At 37.1% G+C, this 19,701-nt stretch overlaps 1 protein-coding gene across 1 annotated transcript in view; it reads right to left on the bottom strand.

Annotated features, from left to right (window-relative positions):
- Positions 1-19,701, bottom strand: part of ROBO2 (roundabout guidance receptor 2) — a 409,630-nt gene that overhangs the window by 146,561 nt on the left and 243,368 nt on the right. Inside the window, exons 2-3 of the mRNA XM_042867094.1 lie at positions 8,529-8,686; positions 6,612-6,732 (exon numbers count right to left, since the gene is read on the bottom strand). Coding sequence (XP_042723028.1) covers positions 6,612-6,732; positions 8,529-8,686 — 279 coding nt within the window. The remainder of the gene's footprint in view (positions 1-6,611; positions 6,733-8,528; positions 8,687-19,701) is intronic.

Here is a 19,701-nt window from a genome sequence, read left to right as displayed (position 1 = left end):
GGAGGTCCCTTCCAACCCCTACAATTCTGTGATTCTGTGATTCTGTGTGAACATCAAGCATGGAAGAATTTGGATAAAGACATTTTAGTCTGACAAGCATTTAAACTGGTCAAAGTAGCAAAAGCATTAGCTGTCTGCCTTATCACGTAGCACTAAGCAGTGCATTTGGCCTATCTGTGAAGACGTGCATCAAAAAGGGAACATGTTAATTAAACTTTCTGTAAGTTTTTCTCCACAACTTTTCTCCTAAAAGAGCTCAGTCTACATTCTGGTATTTGTATTTCAAGAGATGATCCTTAACCAAAAAATTAGATCCCAATAAACATCCTTATAGGTGATTCAAAGTTAGTTAGCTTTGAACACAATAACTCTGCATATACCTCTATATTTGCTTGATCTGCATACAGAAATAATTGTTGACATGTTTACAAAAGCTGCCTGTAAAAATCTAAGAAACTAACACTTGCATATTTATGAAACTGCTACTTGTGGCTATAAAAGCTTCTACACAGGAGATCAGAAAATAAATTCCCATCACATTTTGAAGAGAACTCTGCTGATGAAGCAGTAAATGGCCAAAAGATCATTATGTAAATCACTCAATTCTACACCAAGACAATTTAGGAATATATAACAAAACTTTCAGATCAGGTTCTTAAAAATTGCTTTTTCCAAAATAGTTACGAATTTGCTAGAAAATAAATAGATTTGTAAGTACAGATCACAGTTATCAATGACATGCAAATAACAATAACTGCTATTTCCATTTTTCTATTATCTCTACATTTTTCACAGTATGTTTCGGGAAAGAACAAGTTCTCTCTCACGTTGTTTCCTGTTTTTGTATCATTCAGACAACTCCTTGAATACATTCAATTGCTAATTATACAGCTATAAAGTGATCAGAGTGAATGCCATTGCTAATGCAATTAACATTCTTTATGTGAGATTAACTGGATTTGAGTCACCTGCATAACTTGCTTACAACGTTAATCTCTCAGGAGACAGAGCACTGCTTGCCTGAGCACGCTAAATAGAAAATATATCTTTGCACAGTCAGGTCAAATACAGTTTCAGAGGCAAACCTGAGAAAATACACCATGTTTTTTTTCTTTTTAAATAGTTTGCCCATAAATAAAGCCTTATGGTATAAACAGACATTGTTACTCTGTCAAGGGCTTTCAAAATATAATATATTTGAAAAACAAAGTGCAATAAATTAAAAATAATAACATACATAAAACTTTTAATAGATTTATTTTATAAGTTTTTAGTGGGTAAATAAAGCACCTGCTTTCTGGGCTTTCTCTGATGAATATTAAAAATCTTTGAAGAGAGCTATAAAATAGAACACGGTTATATGTCATGTCAAAGAGTTGTAGTACTATCGGAATGACCTTTCTAACTTCAGAATAAACTTTGCTTGCAATTATAGAAGGGGATTGTTGCTGCAATCTAGACACCTACAGTATGTTGCAGTGCTTCAAATATGCACTGGAAGAAAATCACAGAACAGTTTCAAGCTGGAAACATACAAAAAATTCTTCCTTGCTTTGGGTGCTGACACAAGTAAACCCCAGAACTCAATTTATCCTCCATTTAACAAGAAGTCTGTGTATCACACTGTATTAGAGAGATTCAGGTGACCTTCAGATGTATTATTGCCCTTTCTCAGTTTCTCAAAAAGTCAGACAGCCATATATGGGATCTCAATCTAATTAAAATGATCCTAACTACCTTAATATATTTTGTCTGCTGAGGCAACTGCTACAATGAAAGATTTGATGGTCTCCATAAGGTGAAGACTCAATCTGATTTAAAACTGTTTTCTCCTTTGCTAGAGAGAAGGCATCATTTTTTGAAAATATTCCCTGTTGTACAAAGAAGTAATAAAACATGAGTTAAAAAGATGATTCTGGGGAGGGATTTAATAGTAAATAGTTAAAGAAAAAAAACATTTTTCACCTTAGTGTTCTAATGCAAAGGAAAGAAAGAAACATTAGATGACAGGAAAAAAGTTTCACTTCAATATGCTGTCAATAATGTAGATATTCCATTATCTTCAACATGAGCTGCATAAAGTAAAGCTCTCTGCCAAAAATGAAGATGAGGAAGAAGATAGCATGGTAGGATGCCAGCCAAACAAATGAAAATACAGTTGCAATAGCACATGTTTTACTATTTGAAGATACCCTTCTACAACCACTTTTTAGGCACTTTTTCTGTTTGAAAAATAAGCACTTATGTAGACATTGCACACTTATGAGCTAGCCAATATGCAATGAGCTTGCACAGTGAGGGTGCGCAGCACAGTAGGACTAAAATTACTTTTTTCAACTCATTGTTTTCCCCCTATTGCATACATTTAACAAGGTATTAATTGCAGAGATAGTTTTTACTGAGCATAAATACAAAATTTGGAGTTTGATCAAACCCTTTTCACTATTGTATCATCGTATTGCGCCTTATCAGTATCAGTGGAAAACAAATACTGCAAAGACATGATGCTTCTTTACAAAGAAATGGCAAATGGGAAGTATTAAGGATTTGAAGAAAAATAGGAAGACAAGCTCTGAAAAGCAAAATGCACACTGGTAACATCTCTGTCTTGAACTGTGAATGTAAACTTGATTTAGGCAGGTTTTCCACATGGCTGGGAAATCTTTTGGGACTAATTTGCAAGATATGATGCGACAAGATTCTGCTAGGGCCTTCCACATAGAATTCAGGAAAGAAAAATAGGGCACAGTGTCTTCATTAAGGGGTTTTTGGATTTCTTCTTCTAACATCTTGTCATCACAGTATACTCTTGCTGGAACTATGGTATCTGTTTCAGCCTGACAATATCAAGAGAACATCAAACGCAAATATTTCTTCAAGCATCAGAAGAAAGTACCTCTTCATCCCACAGGACCTTATTAGCTGAAGAAAGGTTTGGGTACCAAAGCTAAAATCAAAGATTATCACAAAACAATATTTAATATGTCTAAATTCACATATCTTTTAAGATATTTTCATACTCTTATTAGTTACAATTCATATTCTTTTGAGGTTATTCTAAATATAACTCACTTCTTTTCAGTGCCCGGTGCCAGCCTCTTGAAGTTGATAGATTAAGGCTTTCATTGATTTCACTGAGCTTCAGAATCAATATACAAGATATATCTTTGTACATTCTCTTCAAACAAAACATTTGAAGTCCAAAGAAACAAAAAGGAGTCTGAAATAGTTAAACCATCCTGAAAACTTACTTGAGAACAGTGTGAGAATACGACAAAATTGTACAAGGCTAACTTAAACACTAATTATTACTTTATTTAATTTCTAGCTCCATATTATGTTTTTATAAACCTAGCTTTCTTACAAATTGAAATGAAATTGTTTCTGTTTTTCATCTTACCTGAATTCTGTTCAGCCAAAGGCTATGAACCCAAATACAAAACAGCATAATTTGTATCATGCTTCTGAATCTGGCATTTAAAAAATGGGTCCATAATAATAAGGTGCTATGTTGCCTCTTTCTGTGAATGTGAGATTGATGGATTAGTTATTAACTTTCCTTAAAAGCCACCTTGAGGTCTGACAGAATCTGTATCCATGCTATACTAAAAGATTACACCTTGGAGCATCACAAAGGCAAAAACAAGCAACTGTGGAAAAGAAGATAACAAAATCTAATGCCATTGCTCTCATTATTCAAACACTATTCAAAAATAATTTTGGGAAGTTCTGCTTACATTATCAGTTTCATATTTTCCTTTGAAAGTATTCACTTTCACAAGTTTTTGCTTGTGGAAGACTAGTATCTTGGGAATAAAAAAAGTGCTTGAACATCCTTATCCCAGGCGAGGGCCTAAATGTTGAGAACTACGTTTCCTGTGCATATGGAGTTGGAAAAAAAAATGACTTGTTTTGTGAGAGCTGTACAGGCATTATCCTCAACAATCTTCCAGCAAAGGTTATTGAATAGGTACCCATCTGATTGGATATATTCTGCATATGGGAAACTTATTTTCTCCTCCTATTTCTTTCCAAGGGTTTTATTGCCTTCTTTATTTTTTATTTTTTTATGTTTAACTCAGGAAAGGTGTAATCTTTTAGGCTAGGTTTCCACGCTGTTCCCGCCGGGCTACCAGTTACCAGCATACTGACTCAGTTTTTCCACAGGCAATGCTTCAAGCTAAATTTACTGCACAGGAAGCCAGAGATCTGTCAGAAGTGATATGCATAAATTAACTTCAGGTATTGCAGAAAAACTTGCAGAGCCAAAAGTAACATGTGGCTGAATCCTGGAAAGCCTCGAGAGCTAGTGTGAAATTTCCAACAGAGAAGAGTGCTTTTTAAGGCTGCCCTCACTGTATGGAAAGGTTTTTCCAGGCTTGTTATTTAAACAAACAATCAACAACATCAACAAAAGCAAGCAAGCAAAAAATAAAAGTAAAAAAAAAACAATAATATGAATCTGCTAATCAGCATTTATTGTCTAGACTGATTAAACTGTCTCCAGTAGATACACTGCTTCCTGTAAACATCATGGGTAATGCTTTACAGAGCACTTATGCACACATGCACCCATGCAGGATCTGCTGCCTGTAGTATGGGAGAGGAGCACAACTGTTCTGCTGATGGAAGACAAAGCCAGGCCATCTTCTTCTGTACAGAGTGGACCAGAATTAACCTGAACACATCTATACAGTCAGCCCAATATACCAACACACAGTTTCAGGACTAGATAGCAGCCAGGGAATGGGCATATGAGAGTTGAATTATCTTGTCAAACAATACATTATAAGTTGAGCCACTTCTTCTTGCATGCTACTTATAGGGAAGACAGGAAGGGAATACCTAAACACGAGAGGAATTTTATATAGGAAGATAGCATATTGGAAGTGAATTTTAAATATGTTTTTTTTAAAACAGACTAGCACAGTAAAATATAGTTAAAGCTTTAAATTTCATTAATTGCTAATTTTGTTCTGTATTCACAAAATAGATTTAGATTATATTTTATGAGTTGATTTCTATTATTAAAGTCTCTCCAAAAATCAGAAAATTGTAGTTGACTGTTTTACATATCAAGAAAAACCTAACATTTAGGTATACGATATAAAATTACATGCATATTTCATAATTTTTATTCCTACAGCTCAGTGGTTTTTAACAAATTAGTTTCTTAAGGATTTCTTAAGGCTTTGTAGTTTAAGGTCTCAATGTACTTGTTATCCACAGGGAATAATACCAGAGATTATTAGCACTTAAACTGATGAAGAAGATATCCCATGTTGTCTCTTTAACATCTATATAACTGCACAACCTCAACAGATTGTGTGTGAAGGACATGATAATTTAATGGAAATCCTTCCTGTACTTTTTGCAAGGTATACTATTTCTGTTTTTAAGTCATATGCTTCCATGAATACATGACAAAATGAGTAGAGTGGAAGCCTTCACAGCCTTGTAATATCAGAGAACAGCAAATCTTCAAGTCACTCACAAATCTTGTCGAGCAGAATCTTTTCTGTGTTCTCTAGTGAGACCCACAATATAAATTTTAAGGTGCTGAACCATATTTATATGCAAATGCAGACAGTAATATCTGCAATTTTGTTTTCTAGTGCACCATATTAGGCATTACGTGAGCAAATTAGGAGTACCTACTCTACAAAGTAGCTGAGGTATTTCTGCAAAGTCTTACTAGATTTACAAGCAGTCTTGTTTGGAATTTCAGTATTCTATTGAGAAGGTGTTGTAGGAAGGAGCACTAAGAGTATCTCTTTTTCATATGTATGTAATTAATTTTTTTTTAGCAGTGAAGGCTTTTTTCTTTATTGATTTTCTTTTGTTTGCTCAAGATGTCTTGACTGATTCCTACAGAATCACAGCTACTGGTAAATAGAAATGTCATGACTACAGGATGTACCACAGCAGGATTTAACGGCTTTCTTTCTTTTGTTAGCAGGATGCACCCAGCTGTCTGATCAGTATTACTATATTCTAGCTCTGGACTCTCTCCTATCCATTTTTTTGATTCATTTAGCAATACCAAAACCCAAAATAATGTTCTTGGTTTTCAGGATGAAAATCTACTTTGTGTCCTTTAAAAGACAAATGGCAGAAATATCACTATATTTTCAAAAAGTTGATCTCAGATTTTCTCTAATGACTTTTTACTGGTCCATTGAGCTCTTCTGTGCTCTCCTCCAAAGGTTTGATTTCATATGAATAAGTAATTATTTAAATAGGCAATACTGTTCCAAACCTCTGTTAAGTTGTTGCTGTCAACTGTATTAGAAGGGGCTAAGTTACTTTCGGCAAATTAGTAAGGAAGAGTATAATATTCCTGTATTAACATTTCTAAGCATATGCATAAAACAAAGGACCTCCAAAGAAATTTAAATAACTTGCTTAGAAGGAAAATCTTGGACCATCACAAATCTATAATGTTAAATTGTAACCACTGAAACCAGTAGCTGAAAATGCAGCTTAAGCAATATTATTCCCTTTTGCTAACCTGATTTTGTGTCAGGTTCTCATGAGTCACCTATATATACCTATCAATTCAATATATAACATTTCTAGAGAAATAGAAACAAAAACTAGAGTAGATTTACCAAAGACAGTCAGCTCTGCTGGATCACTGTCTCGTTCCCCCACCATGTTGGTTCCAACGCAAGTGTACATGCCAGCATCACTTTTTCGTGTATTGGAGATCATTAGCTTCCCACCACGTATCTGTTTCAAAACAAGAAATACGTTTTAAAATTCAGTTAAACAGAAGATATCAGAAAAAAGTACTCAGGCAAGCAAGCTCTACAGTTAAAGGTATCTAAATATTCCATTTGTAAATATATGTAAGGCTGCAAAATTATAATCCCATACCTTTAAATATCTTAAAGATGATCTAGAACACATTTTATCTTACTGATTGCTTTTAAATGTGTTTTTTTTTCCCTTTGATTTTCATTAGATGCTTTACTTTTATCACTGCTTGCTGCCTCTTTGCCAATGCAGCATGTTTCTATTTCTTGCATGATGATACGTAAAACACTCTTGACATCTCTGTTAAGAAAAACAGTTTCACTTAGTTTTATTTAGCCAGTTCATTTTATTGTTACTGTTGCCTGAAATTTCCTTGTTCACTGATTAATACAGATTTTCCCTTTTCCTTGATGCAAACAGATTGAATCTAGACCAAATTGAGAATTCACCTCACTCTCAAAAAGCTTAATATTTTCCTGGCTACAGAAGCAAAATATGTTTGTAGAGTGAAAGAAATAAAGTAACAAATTTGCAGGCTATGAAGTGTTAGAACATGAATGTAGTGCTTCAAAATACGCTAGAATAATAGCCAAAGAAACTTAAGAGTCAGGGAATGACACACAGTTCTCTGCCACTTTCCATTCATCTATTTTTGAGTAGATGATCTGGCCCAAAATACCACAAGTAGCAACTACTTAGATTGCTCAAATAGACATCTAAAACAGTGAATAAGTTTACTAACAGTACTTCAACAACGAATAAGATCAGCACTGGTTGAATTACAAATCACCTTATAGAACATTTAAAAAAAAAAAAAATCTATTAAATTAATATCAATAGTGAAAAAATATTTAAAAAAAAAAAAAATGGAATTACATATGTCCATGCATGCTTAATTTGTCCCACCAGTTTGCGCACAGCATGGAATAATTTCCAGTCACACGATAGGTTAAATCTCTGTGCTGGGTCCTTTTTCATTCAGTACACAAAAGGAACCATCACAAAAATACCATCACTACTCATTTACTCACTACACATTCCTATTCAGGAACAATTCAACTTCAGAACATAATTTCAGTATTTCTTCAGAATACATAGCCCAATTTCTATCCAAAATTTTAGCTTATTAATGTAATCCTCAGCTACTGGTTTTTTGTTTGTTTGTTTGTTTCCACATAGAAGATCTGTGTACCCCATTGATACGACTGGTTTTATCTTTAAGACACCTCTCTTACATAGGGTCTGATATTGTTCTCATTTTACAGAGAACTGAAGTTAAGAAAATGTACGGCCGAACTTGTCAAAGGCATCCACTAAGTTCCAAAGTGGGACAGCTCACATCTAACAGAGTACCTCACACAATCAAACTTACTGTTCTTACACGACTCAGTTATAACTATTGCACAAAACAAGCCTCAGGAAGTTCAAGCTGGATGCACGAATCAGAAGGAATAAACAGAGGAAAACTCACAAGTATATTAACAAGTCACTATGGGAATGATGAGTATGTTTAGATTTACTTTTCCCTGTCTCTGCAGTTTTGGAACCCGTGACTCTTCTGTCTGTCCTTCCACAGACTCAACACAGCAAATCCCAAAAACCTGTCCTATTCCTAGTCTGTGACTTCAAAGCCAAGCAGTTTCTGGTCTTCATTACAGCGGTATATGCGATCAGGTACAAAGAAAGACTCAAAGACAGTCTGCTGTGCTCAGCTGCTGTGCTTTTAATGCAGGCTTCGTGCCTATAAAAAACATCTGAGATGTACTCACACTGATCCGCTCTTCCCTGTCATCAATACGGACTTTATCTTTTTTCCAGTAGATGGTAGGCTCAGGGTGCCCACGAGGTGGCTGACACTCCAGTATTGCAGGTTCTCCAGCTGCCACCACAACATCCGTAGGGTTTTGGCGGAAGTCATCTCGTAGCACTAATGTAGTAAATGAGGGAGAGAAGAAAATGTTAGTTGAATTGACATCCTTGTACGAGAGGGGAAAAAAATAAAAGATCTGTAGCACCCATTAGTCTTTTCACCCTTAATATAAGGGTCATTTTCCCTTATGGGAATCAACAGTCCTTGTAAAACTAGTAGATTGATGCTTTTTTTGTTCTTAATACTTTTGCAACTTTGACTACTGTTTCAGTGTCCCACAACAGTGAAAGGAAAAAATATTTAAATTACCAAGCTGTTTGAAAATTAAATCAGGCAGTGCATGTTAGCTTCTCACATAAATCGAGCTCTTATAAAGGATTAGGTACAACTAGCTGGCTTCGGTATGTTACAATGATATCCATTTCATCATTATTCCTCCATGTGTATCCTAGTCTGTAGGTTAATCAACATTCTTATAAAACTGAAGATTTCTCAAGATGAACTACTGAAATAGAATTTAGGGCATTTCCCCTCCATGAATTTCAGCTACGTAAGGCTTTCATTACAGCTTTTAAACAGCTTTTTAAAGGGTTCTTGCCCTTAATGAAAACAGGGCCCTCTGAGAAATTAGAAAACACCGTATCTTAGTGAAGGAGCAAGTCAGGAAGAGTTCAGCAGAAATTGCTTAGTCTCATCTCATAAGCAGAGATCATTTACTGCTTTTAATATTAATGAAATGTGCCCCATTTTAACATTTGGAAGTAGATATTTTTCTGGTCTGTAATAAGCCACAAGAAAATATGATTAATACATAGAAGATCTGGTCTCTGAATGGGCTGATGTGAGTAACCTGTATAAAGGTAGCACTCAAAATGACATACGAGGTAACACACTGCTTTGCATTTTAGGATCACAGATAGATCCCAGAGGAAGGAAGGAATTAATTGGCAGCTAATTCCTTTCCTAACAGTAAGAAGGTGAATATTTACACCTTACTCTTCAAGCATAAAATAAAACTGACGCAGTTGGAAATGGATGCAACTCTGGCAAGAACTTGTTATCCTCAATAATATATGCAATAGATACATATTTTCCAACAGATAATGAAAGACTCAACTCCAAAATACTTCTGATTAATACCAAACACTCCAATACTTCTGACTTCCTATAACCAAACTGACAGAAGTAGAAATTATAGTGCCTTAAGATCAAAACCTTACAAAATGCACAACACAGTAGTATTATGCTGAAGATGGTGGGCTGCACCTCTCTCATAAAGAGCGGCTGGAGGACCTGTGCTTGTTCAGCCTGGAGAAGGCCAGGGGAGATCTTATTGCAGCTTTCCAGTAGTACAAAGGAACTCATAAACAGGAAGAAGACTGACTTTTTTTGTGTGATCTGACAGTAATAGGACAAGAGGGAATGGCTTTAAACTAAAAGAAGGGATATTTAGATTTGATATTAGGAGGAATTTTTACTCAGAGGGTGGTGAGACATGGGCACAGGCTGCCCAGAGAAGCTGTGGATGCCCCATCCCTGGAGGTGTTCATTATCAGGTTAGACAGGGCCCTAGGCAGGCTGAGCTGGTGGGTGGCAACCCGCCTATGCAGGGAGGTTGAAACTGGATGATCTGCAATGCCTATTCTAACCCAATCCATTCTATGATTCAATGATTTTGTATTACACCTTTTTTCAAACAAAGCCAAGAAAGCTGATACCTCAGGGAAAAAATGAGGGAAAAAAAAGGTCTTACAAAAGCACCTATTTTGGGAAACACTTTCATGTATCTCTGGCACTATTACACTACACAGGAAAAAAAGTTCTTCTAGGCAGTGATACGTTGTCTTTCACACAATTGGCAAATAGGAAACATGAACTTCTGCTATCATAACATGAAAAATAATATTAATTTATATTGGATTAACTTTTTATATAATTGCAGAACTCCAGTGCAAATTCATTAGTGGAAAATCCCCAGAAAATCAGCAGTTCCAACATCACAACGACTTTATCCTTCCCACTCCTAACTCTTGGCAGTAATGCCAATGAAATCATTTTCCTTGAATGCTACGTGAAGCTGAAGAACAGAGTTTCTTGGGGCGATTCACAGCAAATTACATTCACTTTCTCTGAGTCATTCCTGCAACTGTGCAAGGTTCTAATCAGCTGCAGAATATGAAGCTGAGGAGATCTGATTTTAACATGTTCCTTTACTCAAGTCCTACTGCAAATGTGACTTGATGGAAGACAAAATTGATACTAGAGTGTTTACTTAATCTTGCTGTGTCCATCAACACATATACAAATCTTAGATAGATATATCCCAATATTTCCAGCCATAGCACTCTGTGTTTTGGAGAAAAGCAAATAACATTCTGTGAGAAAAATGAAATAGGTAAAAATAAAGTTGAGATAGAAAGAGAAAGAGAGAAAAATGTGTGGAACACACAGAGAAAACAAATCAGAGAAGAAAAGGGGGAACACAGAGTTTAGAGAGAATAAAAACGAAAAGCCAGGTAGAGGAAAGAAAAGAATACCAATCCCACCCCGCCCCAAAAAAAAAAACCAACCCAAAATGATTAGAGGGCATAGGCTGCCATTTCTCTGCCTCAGTGACTTTAGCAGATAAATAATAACACCAATACAAAGCACAGACTAATCTGATCAATGCAGCTACACCAGCACATCCAAATGTTACCCCATGTGACATGCAAGGGCTCATGATGGAGATTTTGGGGTGCTGGCTTGCATGCAGCAGACCTCAGCAATACAGAAAACAACAGAAGGAGGGAGCATCAACAGGAAGCGGAGCTCACACATATTAGGATAAATGGAAAAGTTGCAGCACAGCTTAGTGCATTCACCATATCTAATAGCACAATCATCTGTGAAAACAGAAAAACGGTTGAGAGCTGCAAAATATTCCTCAGCCAATTATCCACAATTGCCATACGTTTCCAAATAACTGCTAGCATGCCCGAGCAGATTCCCTCTCCTGACACTGGCAAGAGGCTTTTGTTCCCTCTCAAAGCCAGCCCTCCTCAGAGCTTTTTAAAAATTCATTGCAAGAGGTGAAGCGTTGCCATTAGGCTCCCCCTCTTCACCTCACATACTTTCTTGCTCTAATCCAACATTAACGCTTACCCTCAGTATACATTTAATGAAGGACACCAAAGAGACAGAGAGCTGATGGCCTGGCCCCTGCTCCCCTCTACCAGCCCGGTGGCAGTGCTGATTCCCTCATGCTTAGCCACACGCAGCCTTGGAGCTGCGCAAGGCTCCCAGCTTTGCTTCTTGGGAAAGCACTGGGAGGCTACCGGGTGAGAAAGGACAGCTAGGTCGCACGTACAGCTGATGATGGTGCTGTGGACAAAAGTTAATTAAAGCTTGATAAGTCTCTTTGTAGTTCTAACAAGGCTGGTGCTGCTCAAACAAGATAGATGTCTGTGAACTGTCACATCAGCCTTCAAGGGACGCAAAAGCCTGCATGCCCACATACAGGTATTCATGAGGGCAGCAATGACATCTAGCAACAGCAGCAGCAAGATAAATGCTTCCAGGCCAGGCATCTGCCAGAGTTAGGGAAAAAGACAAAAAGAAACCCCTGCTATCATGGCAACTGCTCACCAGCACCTGCCAGCTTAGGCCCAAATCCAGGTCAAAGCCAAACCAATGCTTGTAAACTCAGGGAATTATGTGGAAACCAAATTAATTTCCTTGACTGAGGCTCTGGCAATTTGTTTCAAGGAACCAGAGATAACACAACGTTTATGGGGTGGGAGGAAAAGTGGTGGGGTCAAAATTATTCTAGGCTAGATAACCATGTCTTAATCCCGCTTTTCACCACGAAAGCTTCCAGGCCCTTCAAAAAGAAATATTTTTATAGGATTTACATTTACATGATGACTACAAATAACCATCTGTCTGCTTCTACTTTTTCAATCTGGTCCATGTCCCATGAGTCCTCAGCCCATGGCCAAAGCAGTGAAGCTGGAAGGAAGAAGCACATGCCCATCAGGAGGCTCTGGAGTAATTGCCTTCTTCTCCCACTAGCACTTGGCTCTCCTCCTCCTCCCACCGATATAGACACTGAACATCTGATACTACCAGGGAGGGGAGGGAGGTAAAGCCTCCTTTTTCCATTTTTCAATGAATTATAATGTCTTAAAACACAGCTACATCTGTCATGCTGACTAGAGGGTATAAAGAGATATCAAGTAAATATTAATGTGCTTCTGTAACTTGGGTTCTACTAGTTTATCTTGTCTCTCCATTCTGTTTGGTGCTTATCTGAGGATATTATTACACTCACACAAGGAATTTACACAGCTGCACTGGTGGTAGGTTGGTCATGCAATGTGCAGGTAGGTCTCCCTTGATCCAAGGCACGCCTATGGGCATTTAACTAAATCCTCATCTCACTGTGACTGCTTGGCACTTCTCTCATATGACACATAACGATACACACAGTCAACATGAATTATTATGTCAGATAACTACCCAGATGTCACATAGTGTACAGATTAAAGGATTAAAATATTTGAAATAATGCAATGTGCAGGGAGGTATTTCAGAGCTCGGATAATAATATTTATAATCTACTTAAATGGCCTCAGAACAAGCTGGCACTGCTTGCTGGAATTGGGGAGCAAAAAAGAAAAAGGGTTCATAAATAACTTTCCTTGTGAAAAAGAATGAGGATTAGAGGATGCTGCTGCCCTACCTTTTGCTTAAACCTCTGTCACAGTTTGATAGGGAAGTTATGAACAAAATCACAATTTAGGTTATGGTTCTAAGCAGTACTCCAAAGGAGGACTGAACTCCTTCTGCATGTACACAACCCTGGAAAAGCTATCAACCATCTTGGGAATTTTTGAAAAAGCAGTGAAGAACTACACTGGTTGTTTTTTTTTTATTTGTTTGGTTTTGTTTTTTTTTTTTCTTTTTCCTATCCTTTTCCAATCTCATGATATAGATACTGCCTAGGAGACATAAATGCCAGCTAATTTACTATGATTCAAAATATTCAGACTTTCCAAAACCTGAGAGACTCATTTTCAGAAGTGTTAGGGCATTCTCAAAGACTCCTGTAGTTTTGACATCCAACTTGCAAGGCCCCTGTAAATTAAAGTGAGGAAGGGAGTAATAGGGAGATATCTGAATACTGAAACAAATGAAATACTCTTTCTTTCAGATTCAGCCCCTTTCTTTGTCCTCATGCCTTTTTCTCACTCAATATTCCACGTACTTCTGAACTCAATAACCTACTCATTACTTACAGTTAAAGGGAGCTTGAACATATATTTTCAAGCCTCAGAAAACAAATCCACAAAATAATGTGGAAAAAAACACTGTTCTGACACATCCTCTTTAGCTTTTAACAGCTTGTGTATGCAAATACAGCTATTTACAGAATTTGGACCTTTGCTGAGCATTAATGCTTAAATATAAAGTGGAAGACCCTTGCTTTTGAACATAGTATCTATTAAGCGAAGTTAATTGACAAGCTGAGTATCAAAGTATTAGAAATTAAGTGTGTGAAAAGCCGTTATCAAACATGTAGACAGATTCCAAATGAAAATACAGTTCTATCACCTGACTCTGTGGCACTGAAGTAGAACTTTTTAATAATTCCCACCTCTTTCCATCAAAAAATCCTAAATGGCGCAGTTAAGAATCAGCAATCTTACTACCATCTGCCATAAATCTTCAAAAGCAACACTGTGTTTTAACAGTCAAAAAAGGACAAAGGAAGGAATAAGCACAACCAATTATTCTGTATGAATGCAAATATCCTACAGACCACATTTAAATAATTTCAGAAATCTAAAGCCATATAACACAAGATATTGAAAAAATTCCCCTAGGACACATCACAGTTTTTTTTTTTTTTTTTTTTTTTTTTTTTCTTATTTTTAAAGCATAATCACTCTGGATAAATGCACTGCATGGATTGCTTGTGTTGACAACAGACATGGTACCAAGAGTCATATTGCACTGAAACTAAAAACCCTATCACTTTCTTAAAAGTTCACCAACTTTATAGAAGACCCAGTATCACAACTGTAGGCAATGAACTGTGAAAAATATGCTGTTTGATAAGTCTTAAGATTTAAAAATAATCAGACATTCAGCAGTTTACTAGACTAGTTATTTAATGATCCTTTAAGCTTAAGTCTGCCATTAGATTTTACATATTCTTGACATTTAATGGGATACATGTTCAGAAGATCATGGACTAGTCATTTATTTTTCCCAACTGATGTGAATATCAGGTGTGAATTGGAGCAAAGCTTCAAAAATATCACATCACAACTGAAGTACTGTACTTTGACTGTCATTTGTCTGCCAGCATGTCTACTTTGCTGCAAGAATATACGACTAGTCTCAGCAAAAGTGCGAGAAAAAAAAAATCTTATAGGAATTATACACATATAACCAATTTTCAAAAGAAACAATATTTAAAAAAACCCTACATTTCACCAAATCTTAAATATACATGAATGAACATCATGTGGAAGCTTTTGTCTAAGTACCTCTGAAGAACACACACCAAATGCTTTGTACATACAGAGTACAGCACAGAGATTCCCCAGAAAACAGATTTAATTAGGAAGTTCACAAACAACAGTATAATAGCATTCAGGCTTACTGCTACAAGCACAGAAGTAGTACTGCCAGGTACATGAAGCACTATGTTCAACCTAATGAATGCTACCTGTTTGCCACAGCATCAAACTGCTATATTTTTTTCTGTTTCCAAACTGAAGTTTGTTCTCCTACAAGCACTTATACTGATTCAGTTCCTTGGGCTTCCAGTTCAAGCCCAGCCAAAACACCTATAAAGTACATGTGCTTTCAGTAAAACAAAGGAATAAAACCAGATGTGAATGACAAAAACAAGTACAAATGAATGAATATTTCTTGTACAAGAAATATAGAATGTTACATGCTTCATTTAACCAATATAATACAGAATGCAATCTCCAAGCTCTACTGAAGTGTGAATAGCCTCTAATAAACTCCTTGTGTACATATGCACAACACACATGCACAGCAGCTGGGATGCTTTCCCATCTTGGCAGGGGGTCACTGTCACATTACTTATACGCTTTAGCCACATTAGGCAACACATCAAACAAAACAGGCTCTTTCCCAACATAGGAACTCTATTCCTTCTGTCCCTCATCCTCTTCATCAAACTTCAGTCTCTATCTAGCTACATCTGGTATTTATACACTAAAACTCATCTATTCCCTTTTGAAAGCAGCACATCATTCTGTCAGGACTTTTTACTGTTTTCTTCAGAAGTCAGGACTGAAAACAGGGTATCTGAGCAGACCTGTCTAGGAAAAGGAAAAGGAGCTGTATCCATAACTGTCTCACAGAACAGGTGGAAGCTGCCTGCAGCTTTTGGATCACCTCTTTTCATATACTGTAAACTGTCCTTGTGTCAATAGGTCACATTCAGATGCTTGCCAGGTGCCATTTCAACAGGCATGCTACAGAATTCTGTCTGGCTTTGTGTCTGCTGTCCATAAGTAGGTAAGCCATTGACACTGGCTCTGGAGTAGTACTTCCTGTAGGACCTGAGACCACACTGACTCTTTGACAGTTAACCTTCTGCAGGGCTCAGCTGCTTTGACTTTTTCAGAACTTGCCTGTGCATAGCTGTTGCCAAATTTGGCACCCCACCTCTTCCAGGAATTTACAGTAAAACTCCAACCCCCAAATCCCTTAACTCTGATTACATATTATTCTACTCATTATATTACATAGGTTGCTCTGAAAGCAGACTCCTGTAATTTCCATTGAAACTACAACAGATACAAAGAGCAACATAAGACTCTTTGATAGAGCAAGTTCTCAGCTATAAAACATTACTTTTCAACGCAGTCACCATCATTAGCTAGGCATTTTCACCAGTGATGAACAGAGATATCCATGCTGGGCTCCTAAAAAATCTGTACCAGTGGAAGTGACCCACTGTTTCAGAGCTGCTATGACAACATCACTATTATTAGGAAAATGTTGCCCACACAGTCCATCTCTTATTGGTTTGAACAGATTGAAATCAAAAGGCATCAAATCCAGACTACACAGTGGGTGTGGTAGGACAGTCCAACCGAGATCGGAAATATAATCCACGATCTTAAAACTGGTATGGGGCTTGGTGTTTTTGTGTTTCAAGGAAAAGGCTGTCTTCTTCTCCAGCCTGACTCTGGAAGTCTGAGTCTTCTGCTTAGTCAGTGTTATGATGTAGCAGTTAAGAGCTGATGGTTTGTCTCAGTTCCAAGAAATCCAGAAGGATCCCCCCTTTCCTATCCCGAAAGACAGTGCACATCGCTTTATCCACTGAGAGCTGTGTCTTGAACTTTTTCTCTGATGAGGAACTCACATGTTGAATTCACAGCTTGTTGCAGTGATATCATGTCTCGTCATCAGTAATGATGCAATCCAGGAAACTGTCCCCTTCAGCCTCCTATCGGTTCAACAGGTCCTGACAAACTTCCATACGGTCTTCTTTCTGTTCCTGTGCGAGCGTTCATAGGACCTGGTGCAAACTTTGTGATATTCCAACATTGACACAGTGTTGACACTGAGAGTGAAGCGGATATTAAGCTCTGTACATGATTCCCTGGTTGTGGTCTGTTGATTCATGTGGATGAGCTGATTGAGATGCTTTTCATTTCATGGTGTGACAGCTGAGCATGACTGCCTGGAACATGGCTTGCCTTTTGTGACATTGTTGCTACTGGTGAAAGGCACTACCCACCATCTCACTATGCTCACATCCACTGTTTGATCTCTGTAAACATCCTGCAAGCATCACTGAATGTCAATAGGTACCATTTTTTCCATATGGAGGAATTCAATTCCACTCTGTTGCTTCATCCACACTGCCACATCAGATATCATTCTGTCAGACTGCCCCTCTGCTGCCATCTGCCACATGGCAACAACATACAACAGAATATTGCTGGGAAGTTTCAACCCCTACTGCCATGTCACCAACACCCGCCTCTCATGTCATGGGCCAACGTCATAAAATAGGAGGAACTGCTTTCAGAGCAGCCGATGTAATATTCTACATTAAATTCAAAAGGCAAATGACATGGGTCCAAAGACATTGTTCGTTAGAACTCCAGCTACTGTCTCTGAGGACAAGAAGAACAGTTGTTTGCTCCAAAGTTCAAGTGTTGGTTTTTTTTTGTTGTTTGTTTTGTTTTTGTTTTCAATTTTGCCATGGAATTTTCTTCATAAAAGGTTCCTTCTAGGTTTAACATCTGCCTGAAAATGTTTGATGAAAATTTCTGGATTATCAAGAACAAAACAAAATAACTTATGTTACCTACATCATTCCACATAATGAATTTAAATTCACAGAGCTCTAAAGAAATGGAAGGAGCAATGAGAAACGCAGACATTATATTAAATGCTCTTTGGAGAGAGCCATTTGAATTCTGTCAGTGTACTACCAGCTAGGAGATAGTCCACAAAACATTTAGATAGCACGGTGGTTTTGCGCAGTCTAACCATGGATAGGATGCCCCAAATTCGTGATTTTAATCAAAATAAAGAAGATAATAGGGTAATTTACAGGAAATCTTTTGCAATTTTAGCTACTCAAATAACATAAGGAATTACTTCTATACAACATGAAATAACTTTCCCATTTATACTCTTTTTCTCTTTTGAAAGTAAGAGTTCACATTGTCCTCATTATTATTCACTATATGGTGCAAGAGAGAAAAAAAAACTAAAGAAGCAGGAGCAAAGACCAACCGTAATAGCCTACAGCAACAATTTTGAAAGGGAAGTTTCAACATCCAGAGGGAGACCAGAGATTGGGTGTCCAGCTCCACCCTCCTTTGCACTGTGCTGTGTGTGAGACTCAAAATGACCTTCAGCTGAGTGGTTTCACCAGCTCCCAGATGCACTTTTGAAAATAGTGTAATATTCTAAATTACAGCAAAGGTGAAACAATCTTTTTTTTTTCCTAATTATTACCACATTCCCAAAGTACTATTTCATGTACAACAAATGTTATATAATAGGAAAACTAACATAACAATACAACTAGAAGAACAAAATATGGATATTACATATCCTTCTACACCTTTGGTACTGAACATTCTTCTGGCAGTTCAGTGCAAGAGAAAATCAGTGTAACTATCTACCTGCTAAAGGCTTTAAAAAGAGACCTGGCTAAGTGCACAATTCTCCGTAGCCTATTTATCCCAGGCTATAAAGAAGCAACAACCTGGGATGCACCTGTAAAACAGCCTGTAACTGTGTTATGCATTGGCTGGCGTGGTCTTTCAGATGAGGAACTCATATTGGTCTTGGAGTGGGAAAGACTCCTAAGGGTCTTGGAGTGGAAAAGATGACTGTTAATTCTACTATTATAACACAAAGTCATTTTTACAGTCTTTCCCTCACTTCAGCTTTTACACATAAATGAGTAGTGCAACAAAGAGTATGTTCCAGCACAGGCACAATTAATAACTAAATACTGAAATTGGTATTACTTTAAATATGAACCTTTCTGTCATACTGAAGCCATTCATTTTATTCCTCTGTAGTACTAAGTTTAGCTAGACACAAGACACCTGTGCCTGTAACTCTCACAAAATATTACATTTGTGTATAGCTACTATCATTCTGAAATTGAATTAGATAACAACAGGCTATTCTGACAGGATAAAGTATTCAAGCACCATATGATAGACAAAGTATAATATTGAAACAGGCAGATTAGATTATTAGCCCAAACAGGACTGGACGAAGGGAATTTTTAGCCTGCCATGGTAATCACCTGGAATAGATTTTGGGCTAAACAGCACAAATGTTTTGTTTCATGCCAATAAGAGAAGATGATGAAAAGAGAAAAGGGAAAAAAGAAGGGGAAGGGGAAGGGGTAGGGGAAGGGAAAGGAAAAAAGAAAAGAAAAAAGAAAAGAAAAAAGAAAAGAAAAGGAAAGAAAAGGAAAGAAAAGGAAAGAAAAGGAAAGAAAAGGAAAGAAAAGGAAAGAAAAGGAAAGAAAAGGAAAGAAAAGGAAAGAAAAGGAA

Source organism: Lagopus leucura, unplaced genomic scaffold, assembly GCF_019238085.1.
Source record: "Lagopus leucura isolate 7727_CA_CO unplaced genomic scaffold, USGS_WTPT01 Super-Scaffold_100001, whole genome shotgun sequence".
Classification (NCBI taxonomy): Eukaryota; Metazoa; Chordata; class Aves; order Galliformes; family Phasianidae; genus Lagopus; species Lagopus leucura.
This window is presented reverse-complemented; position numbering and strand designations above follow the sequence as displayed.